We start from the raw sequence: 9,342 nt of genomic DNA on the forward strand, positions 1-9,342 counted from the left end.
TAGTTATTCTGAGACATCCATTAGAATTTTTTTAATACAAATTATGGGCACCCATTTAAAAAATCTTGTAATGTTGAGTCCGTGGAATCTCTTTTGTTAACCAAACAAGTGATAAAGTTCCTTTTTCTTTACCTCATTTTACTTCACTTTTCCGCCAAACAAACAGAACCTTTTGGTAACTATAGGAATATGAAGCTTTGCCTAAACCGTACCGCCAGGAGTGGGACGTGGGTCTGTAACTACATTTTGGGGGCCTGCACCATACATTGTGAGGCCTTCAATGTCTCTGCATGGCCACTCATCGGTTTGATTTACAGTGAAATATCACCATGCATTCCTTAATTAGATGTAGAATCACGGAAGAGTCAAAATGAGTAGTTGAGGCTAATTCTTGAAAGGACGATCAGTCGAACTCACAGCTCTTTCTTGGAATCCATTGTGGCAAACAGTAACAGGGACTTTAGTATATTAGTCTAGCAGTATTTCTTGACTTTTCCATAGTCCATAATTCCAAATGGCCAAAATAAAGAAGAAATCTGAAGGGATTGTGAGGTTGTTTAATCAGTTAATGAAGTTCAGGACGAATGCCTTCATTTATTTCATGACGAATTGAGAAGGAAATTTGGTTCTGGTTGGTTATTTCATCTTACCGCTTGGTTTCAAGATCTCTAGCTTTGGTTGGTATGCTTCTGAACAGTGACCTAATTTTGCATTTTTTTTGGTTTTCGGGTAGGTCTAATTTTGCATTTTCAAAGCTGCGTCTTGCGTTTTCTGATTATTGTTCCAACAGATAACCATACCATCTTACGAAAGCAAATTCGTATACATCACTTTTTATGTGTTTTCTTTCTGTGGAAATGCCCTTTTTGAGCCCTTCTAGCACAGCCTCCAAAAGTGCTCTAATGTCCTCCAATTTGAGACACAGTTTAAGCTAAAGGGACCAATTCTAGTTGCTTTTTGACTAGGGTTAATACCACTTTGTTCCCTCAAACTTTGGACGATTACCCACTTCAGTCCTTAAACTTCAAAATGGGATATTTAAGTCCCTAAACTTATAAATACCTCCCACTTAAGGAAAATTATTAACAAATCGTGAATGCCGTTGGTGGTCAAAGTGTCCCATTTTATAAGGGTTTAGGGATTTAAGTGTCACATTTTATAAGTTTAGGGACTTAAGTGGAAGGTATTTATAAGTTTAGAGACTTAAGTGTCTCATTTTGAAGTTTAGAGACTGAAGTGGGTAATCGTCCAAAGTTTGGGGGGACAAAGTGAAATTAACCCTTTTGACTAATAGGAATAAACTTGTTGGTTATCTATGTTGGTTGTAACTTTCGGTAACAGTGTCTAATTGAAATTGTGCATCCGCCTTTATATCTTGGACATTGGCATCCATTAAGATTATGCATCTAAGCAGGAGATGATGGAATTGGGAGAGCAGCAATCGGAATTGTTCCTGAGGAGCTCACTGAGGAGAACTATGAGGAATGGAAAAGATGCTTGGAACATTATTTGGTTGGTCATGGCCTGTGGGGTGTTGTTTCTGGAGAGGAGAAAGATCCTATAAACGATGAGAGACGAGAATATGGAGAAGAAAAGAACCAAGAACATGAGGAATGGAAGAAGAAGAATGCATTGGCCTTACATGCCATCCAACTTTCGTGTGGACCAGGCACATATGTTAAACTTAAGGAAGCTCACACTTCTGCGGAAGTTGCATGGAAGCATTTGGTGGAAAGACTGAAGCCCCACAGAATATGGGCGGAAGGTGATCCTGAAGATGAAAGCAGCCGTGTTGAAGAAGAAGGTAACTCTCGATCATGTTGCTATGAAATGTTTACGGTTTCACATATAATTTTAGAAGTCAATTCGATAAGTATTTTGAAGGACACTATGGTTCATTCGATCAGTATTTTGAATCACGTGGTATCAGGAGCAAAGTTATCATTCAGCGATTGCAGGTTTTCTTTATGTTTTTACTTATTCCATTTGATTAGTTTTCTTTTGCTCATTTAGCAAGCAATTCTTCACTAGGGAATTTTGCTGTACGTTACTTCAAATAAAACTCCAATTCATCTGTGCTAGCTCTGCTGTGCCAAACAATGGCGGAGACTTCAGAGTTGGGAGGCCTAATTTTCCAAAAGAGTAATTAGAATATATCTTCCACATCTGGAATATTCATTTAGTCATTGCTTAATATCCAATGACAATATTACTTTTTCTGTTTCTCTGGACTTCTTGAAAAGTTTATACTCATTCAGATTTCAATTGTGCCTTCTGCGAGCTCATTAATTATGATAGATGACCATATTAGAGATATTATTCGAAACAAATTCTAATGTTTCCAGGACCAAAAGAGTACGTTCGCTATGGGCCCTTGTACATAGCAATTGCAACAGGCGATTTTGATCGCACAAAAAGTCTGCTTGATCAAGATCCAGACGCTGTTAGGGCCATAATTACATCACATGGAGAAACTCCACTTCCATTTGCCATTCTAATTGGACAAATGAAAATCGCAAAGGAACTGTTGAGGAGAATGGAACAAGCAGACTTGGAAATGATTAATGACTATGGATGCACAGCTCTTACTTTTGCTGCAATCAGTGGTGAAAAAAAGTTGGCAAGGGCAATCGTGGAAAAAAATGGTAGTCTACTTAGCAAGGAAAATAAACTTGATGATGGGCAGATTCCTGTCATCGTGGCTGCTTTGTATGGTCAAAAGCATATGGTTAATTATCTATACTCTGTGACACCAAAGGAGTTATTTAGTCCAGAGGTGGGTAAGGATGGAGCTACGCTGATTAATTCCCTGATTAGAGCAGAAATGTATGGTAAGATTGTGGATGTAAGAGGCAATATACCAATCTGCATCAGATCCTTCTTCAATATATGTGCCCCTAACCTAACTCCTTTTGATTGCTACAGATGTTGCTTCAATGCTACTTCAACAATATCCAAAACTTGGTGTTACCCCAGATAAGAATGGTTACTATGCTCTCCAGTTACTGGCTCACAAGCCATCTGCATTTCCTAGTGGAACCAAACTTGTTTTCTGGAAAAGATGGATCCATTCATGTTAGTGTCCTTTTTCCAGTTCTACTTTACTTTTACATCAAATTTCAGGGTAAATGTTTTAATAATGATCACTGACTTGTATATAACGAAGAACAATATTATGCTCTCTGATTCAGTGATAAGGAAAACAATCTAAGAACAATAGCCATTGTGCATTTTTTTCTTACTTTCTATGAATTTTAATTATCATGTCCGTATGAAATTTGAATTTTTATTTTCATGTCAGTATAAAATTTTTCAATAACAAGAATACCAACCTGCCGCAGATAGTAATTGTGTACTAGTGTTGGAGAATGCTACTTATACTCTGTAGCTATGCCCCAGGTTTAATGGGACATTCTCCATGGAGGAGTCTAACAGATTCTGCTAAAGGTGATCAGACGACAAAAGCAAGCATGATTGGAGACCACAGCATTGAGATTCATCATTCTAGTGATGGTGAAACGAATTTGACAGGAAATCGAGGCCTACAGATTACTAGCTTTGGTATGTCAAATATCAAATTTCGTCTTCCAAAATTCCTTCTGTTGCAAAACATTTTTGGGTTAGGAATCTTCTCCCTAGCTTTTCTTTTTTCTCTCAATTTTTGCTGTAGCTAGATGACAAAATGGAGTGCGTTATATTTCACAACGGATATTCTGTCCTACTCTCTATTGCACTTTTTATTATATTGCTATTTTTTATTTATAAATATCATATTTTAGTTTTTTTTTATTTTCTTAAGATCCAATAACTTGTCATCGCTACAGCAAGATCCATAAAATAGTATTAATTTTCTATATTATATTCTGATAGTGTATACACCGTCAATTTCAAACTGTACTTAATCCCAAATTTTTGGGCCGATGGACCTGGGACCAATCCGCCCCATTCACAGCCCTTTGTGTGTTTGAATTGGGCTATCTATGATTTGGGAGAAGCCAGAGGGAAGTTCAAGTTTAATAAGATTGAGTCCAACATTTTGGAGCCTTTTCCAGTAAGAATAAAAGATTGTTAAAATAAAAGAAGAAAACAGACTAAAAAAAAAAAAGATAAAAGATTATGTCCTTTTAAGGATAAGAACGAGGGATTTTTCGTTCACATGTGTGCATAAATACGACTGCTAAACTTAAGGATTCTTATGGGTTTCACTTTTTTAAGGCAAAGCCATTGTTCTCAGCCACTAAAATTACCTCGGTAAGTAGGCAAAGCTATAGTTCTTAGCTCTTCTTAACTTAAGGATTCTTATGAGTTTCACCTTGATTTAGAAGAAAACAGAAGAAATTGAGAAAAGGTTTGAGAAAGAAGAAAAAATGAAAGAAATTGGTAAATTTTATAAACAGTTGTTAACTGTCTCCTATCCTTACCATCTTTCTCTGCGCTTTTCATTCTTTGCACATTCCAATAGGCATTATTCCTATCATATGTCTGTCCACAAGTTTGTCTGTCTAGTTCTGTTCTTTTACAGTGTCAGTATCAAGTGATAATGCCACCTTTTTAACTCTTTTTTTTTTTTTTTTCTGTTTAACTCATTTGGCACTTCCTTCATATGCACTAAGCAGGCATGCAAGTTTCTATCTCTGAAGACATATAATGCTAGTTTCATGTCTGTTTAGTTGTGAAGAGGCTCTTTAGTCGAGTTTTAACAATGTTTTAGTTGCCCTTACGCTGTTGTGCAACTAATAAACTGCTAGACTTCTGTTTTATTCCCTTTGATCTCACATTTTTCCATCTCATTAATTTAATTCATCCTATGTGTATCTGTTTTCTTGCAGTACTGAAGGTTTTGCATGGACTCGGTTGGAGCATATTAAGTTGCCTCGGTTTGTGTCATGACAGGAAAGTGATTCATAAAGATGCCAATGAACTCCTGACCCTCATATTTAAGGAAATCGAGACATTGAGCATGAAAGACCTTGAAGAGATGGATATCATGAAAATTTTATACGATGCGATTGAGCAAGGAATCATTGAGTTCGTTGATAAAATTTTCAAATATAGGACTGGAATCCTATATAAAAGAGACGAAAAGGGCAGAACAATTTTTTCACATGCAATTGTGCTTCGCCAAGATAAAATTTATAGCTTTTTAAATGCCCTGGGAACAAGAAAGAGCATACTAGCACGTAGGCATGATTTTTTCGGAAACAATTTGCTACATTTAGCAGCCAAGCTGTCTCCATTGTCTCGACTTGACAAGATTTCTGGAGCAGCTCTTCAAATGCAAAGGGAAATACGATGGTTTAAGGTAAGCAATTTAATTCAAAGTCAATTCTTAGGCATATGTTTTTGTTTTCATGTCTCATGAAACTACAAGAATTTTGGCTTTTATGATGCTGCAAAAAATGTATGCGGCACAATTTCAATGTTGCAAATGTACTTGTGGCAGGCATCTAATAGCGGCATTTATAGGTGTCGTAAAGAGAGCCAAACTATCTCTGTGTTGCAACTCATGTCACTGTGTCATGAAATAGAGACATAACAGCTGCAAGATTTTTTATTTACTTGTATTGTCCTAGTGAGAGATTGTTCCTGACGTGAATTAGTTTGCAGGAAGTTGAGAGTATTGTGCAACCAAGGATGAAGGAAGAACGTAATGCCTATAATAAAACACCTTCTGAACTCTTTACTGAAGAGCATAAGGTGTTGGCTAAGGAGGGAGAAAGATGGATGAAAAATACGGCAGGTTCAAGTATGATTGTGGGAACTCTCATCGCTGCAGTCATGTTTACAACAGCTTTCACAGTTCCGGGTGGCAATGATAATAAAACAGGGCTCCCTGTCATGCTAGAAACTCAACAGAAAGCATTTTTGATTTTTATGGCATCAAATGCACTGTCGATGTTCACTTCTTCAACATCAATTCTAATGTTCTTGGGGATTCTCACTGCACGTTATGCTGAAGGAGATTTTCTCAAGTCCTTGCCCACAAAGCTAATATTTGGAATCACATGCTTGTTCGTCTCGATAGTCACCATGATGGCATCATTTGGTACTGCTCTCTATCTGATGCTGATCAAACAAGTAGCTTGGATTTCCTACCCAATCATAGTTTTCTCTGTTGTTCCAATAGCTCTTTACTCATTGTTGCAATTCCCTCTTCTGGTTGAGATGATCAGTCGCCCTTACGGACATGGCATCTTCGAAAAACCTAAAAAGAAGCTCTATAGTTTTGAAACCGACACTACTACCAGCATCTGATCTCCATTCTGCTGCGTATCATGACATTCTGTATTTCACTTCCAGTAGTTTGCTTCAAGAAGTTGTTTTTTAAATAAATAATCCTTCAGTGTAATGTTTTAAATAGATCTTGTAGGCAACATCTAGTTGTTTTGACTCTTTTGTTTTGTTTCCAGCTTGTGCCCATCTTGAGCCCAAATTCTACAGATTCCTTTGATTCTGTGGATTCCTTGAGCTATCGATAAGTCATGCCTATGGATTGCTTTTGATTGTTTGCCACATCAAATTCTACCTAACATTGAGTGTGGACACTATTTTAATTGGCTTTGCCGGGTTCTCTTATTCACTAGTAATGGATCACGTGCACGCTTTCAACGTGAATATGATGCTTTTAGATTTTTTCTTAAAGTTTTTAGAAAATCACTTGTTTTGAAGGAATAAATGTAATTGAGATAAAAAAAAATATATGTTTCTGAACTTAGTTTGTCATAAGTAACCAACACAATTGCACAAGTAATAAAGCATTCTTTGTCCCCAGAGCATTTTTATTTTGTAATAGTATCAATATTTTAGTTTTTTTTTATTACATTTGGATAACCTAAATGTTCTCTTTTATGTCTTTTTAGTTAAAATTTTTTACTTTTTGAAAAATTTATTGTTCCCCTTTGAGTTATTCTATGAATTTTTTGTTAGATTTAACGAGTTTTCTAGTTTTTTTTTCGCTAATAGTGGATTGTAAAATGATCTATAGTGCTATTGTAGTTATAATAGTATTTAAATATATTGAAATTCCATTGTTCGAGTTTAACTAGCTTAACTTTGAAGAGAAATATTTTGATTCGGTGAAACTTATTTGTATTTCTCATTGATGATATACTTTATGATTATAGAGTTTATATGATTAAAGATTGCAAGATACTAAGATTATTTAGTGTTGGTGCTATCGGGAGCAGCAGGAGGAGGATCTGGACCATGTATTTTGCTTAGGGGAGGGGGCAAGATTAGTTTGGCGTCACTTTGAGATTCGTGCCGGGGAAATGGAGGGGGTGCACACGATATGTCACCTGGTGTGGTTTTGGTGGTTAAGGAGAGGGAATAATATGTTTTTGAAGTTCTTGTATAGGATTCTCCCGTCGGTGATTTGCTGGGAATTGTGGACGGCAAGGAATAGGAGAGTGTTTGAAGGACAGAGGCTGCGGATCAGGGAGTTGATCAATCGGATCGTCCAATGTTTGATTGAGATCTTTCAAGCACAGTTCCCAGGATTGCGGTGGTCGAAAGCTTCGTGGGAAGGGTTCCTGGGCGAGGTAGCTAGCCGGAAAGCGAGGTTGACCATTCAACCTATGCAATGGGGGTCACCGCAGGGTGGGTGGAAGTTGAATTCATATGGGTGTTCTCGAGAGAACTCGGGTTTGAGTGGAGGGGGTGGGCTGGTGCGGGATTGTCATGGGGACTTTGTATTTGGGTACTCAGAGTACTTTGGTACACTGACCAATCTGCAGGCTGAGTTGCGAGCGCTCCTGTTGGGGGTCAAGTACTGTATTGACCGAGGGTATTTGGATTTACATTTGGAAGCAGATTCACGTATACTGATTCGGATCGTTCAAGGGGCTTGTGCGTGTCCATGGGAGTTGCAAAGGGAGCTGGACGAGTTGCTTGTGTTTAAACAGCATTTACAAACGATCTCGCACTATTTCAGGGAAGCGAACTCGCCGGTAGATCGCCTGGCAAATGTTGGTGCCAACTCGGAGATAGGACAGCTGTTTCACAGATTCGCTGAGCTCCCGCGACCGGTCAGGGGGGATGTCCGAATGGATAAGTTGGGTTTCCCATCATTTCATAGAAGGGTGGTTGGTTATGGGTGACATAGTGTACCCATGTTTTCCACTTAATAAAATTTTCTAGTAAAAAAAAACAAAAAAGTACTCTTTGAAATTGGATATTTTATAGAAAAATAAAATTTTTTGTTTAGTTCACCATAACTTAAAGGATGTTTCACTTTTGTAACTATCACTACAATTGTTCTGGATCTCTACAACCAACACCAATTACCAAATATGAGTAAAATTCATCAATTAATGCAATATTTGACCGAAATCAAGGGGTAAACAATCATAAATTAAATGGCAAAAATGCAATCTATCATTAGGGTAATAGATAATAGATAGATAATAGAGAGATAGGTAGATAGATTATATAGTGTTAGCAAATGCAGCTAAGATGGGATTCCTTAGCATCATTGTTGGTTGTGCTATGAGGATAAACCTTGAATCAAATCTAACATAGTGTTCTTGATATGAGTAAATGATATAGCTGTAGGTATTATAATCATATTTTTTTTGGGTAATGTCTAAAATATCTTTCACTTATTTGATAACAGAAATAACTCGACAAAATCCAAAGTGATTATGGTGTTCTCTTTAATTAATTGATCACTTTTTGATTTAAAAGAATTTAGTGAAGTCCTAAATCATTTTAATGTTCCCTATCAATAATTGTTTACCATACTTATGATGAGGACGTCAAACCACGTTATATCAAGAAAAAACTGAAAATCTTTTGTGTTTCTTTCTTTCTTTCATGTTTTTAGAGACAACAAGCAATGACAATAGGTAATATTTTTCGAATTTTTGAGAAGCAAACAAATAACAAGAAAATAAGAGTAACTTGGTTATTTTCAGATTTTACTTCCAAAAATGATTTCACATCATCTCATTCATTATTGTTATTTTTTTAGTGTAAGTGGAGGGTTTGAATCCGAGGGATCTCTTATTTATACTTTCTCCCCCCGAACTATCCAATGCACTTCTCCCCTCCCCCGGCCACATTATCTCATTTATGATTTTCCCCTTGGGTGAAAAATTTGTACTACGCCGTGCAAACAAAAGTCTCATTAAAAATCAATCGACAAATCAATATAAAAAGTCATGTAGAACAATCTTCCAAAGATGAAGGAGAGCAGTATACCACATGATACCATTGTCCAAGACTTGGAGGCAATTGAAGTGTACAAAGTGAAATTAACCCTAAATTATATATGCCGACCAGCAACTCGACAGCATCAGCGGAGGTGTCAAATCCCAACAACCTCCAGCAGTTCCTTCCCTG

General features: G+C 36.9%; 1 protein-coding gene across 1 annotated transcript; it reads left to right on the plus strand.

Moving 5' to 3' along the window:
* Positions 1–1,407: 1,407 nt before the first annotated feature.
* Positions 1,408–6,530, plus strand: LOC140010940 (uncharacterized). The gene is made up of 6 exons (XM_072058616.1): positions 1,408–1,804; positions 2,346–2,831; positions 2,926–3,075; positions 3,400–3,561; positions 4,830–5,302; positions 5,608–6,530. The coding sequence occupies exons 2-6, from the start codon at positions 2,507–2,509 to the stop codon at positions 6,253–6,255; spliced, it is 1,758 nt and encodes a 585-aa protein (XP_071914717.1). The 5' UTR covers positions 1,408–1,804; positions 2,346–2,506; the 3' UTR covers positions 6,256–6,530.
* The last annotated feature ends 2,812 nt before the right edge of the window (positions 6,531–9,342 follow it).

The sequence above is a fragment of the Coffea arabica genome, chromosome 7e (genome assembly GCF_036785885.1).
Source record: "Coffea arabica cultivar ET-39 chromosome 7e, Coffea Arabica ET-39 HiFi, whole genome shotgun sequence".
Lineage (NCBI taxonomy): Eukaryota > Viridiplantae > Streptophyta > Magnoliopsida > Gentianales > Rubiaceae > Coffea > Coffea arabica.

Coding starts and splice junctions, on each gene's coding strand:
- LOC140010940 (XM_072058616.1), top strand. CDS start 2,507: ATGAAAATCGCAAAGGAACTGTTGAGGAGAATGGAACAAGCAGACTTG. Junction 2,832..2,925: donor GATTAGAGCAGAAATGTATG/GTAAGATTGTGG, acceptor TGATTGCTACAG/ATGTTGCTTCAATGCTACTT. Junction 5,303..5,607: donor GGGAAATACGATGGTTTAAG/GTAAGCAATTTA, acceptor ATTAGTTTGCAG/GAAGTTGAGAGTATTGTGCA.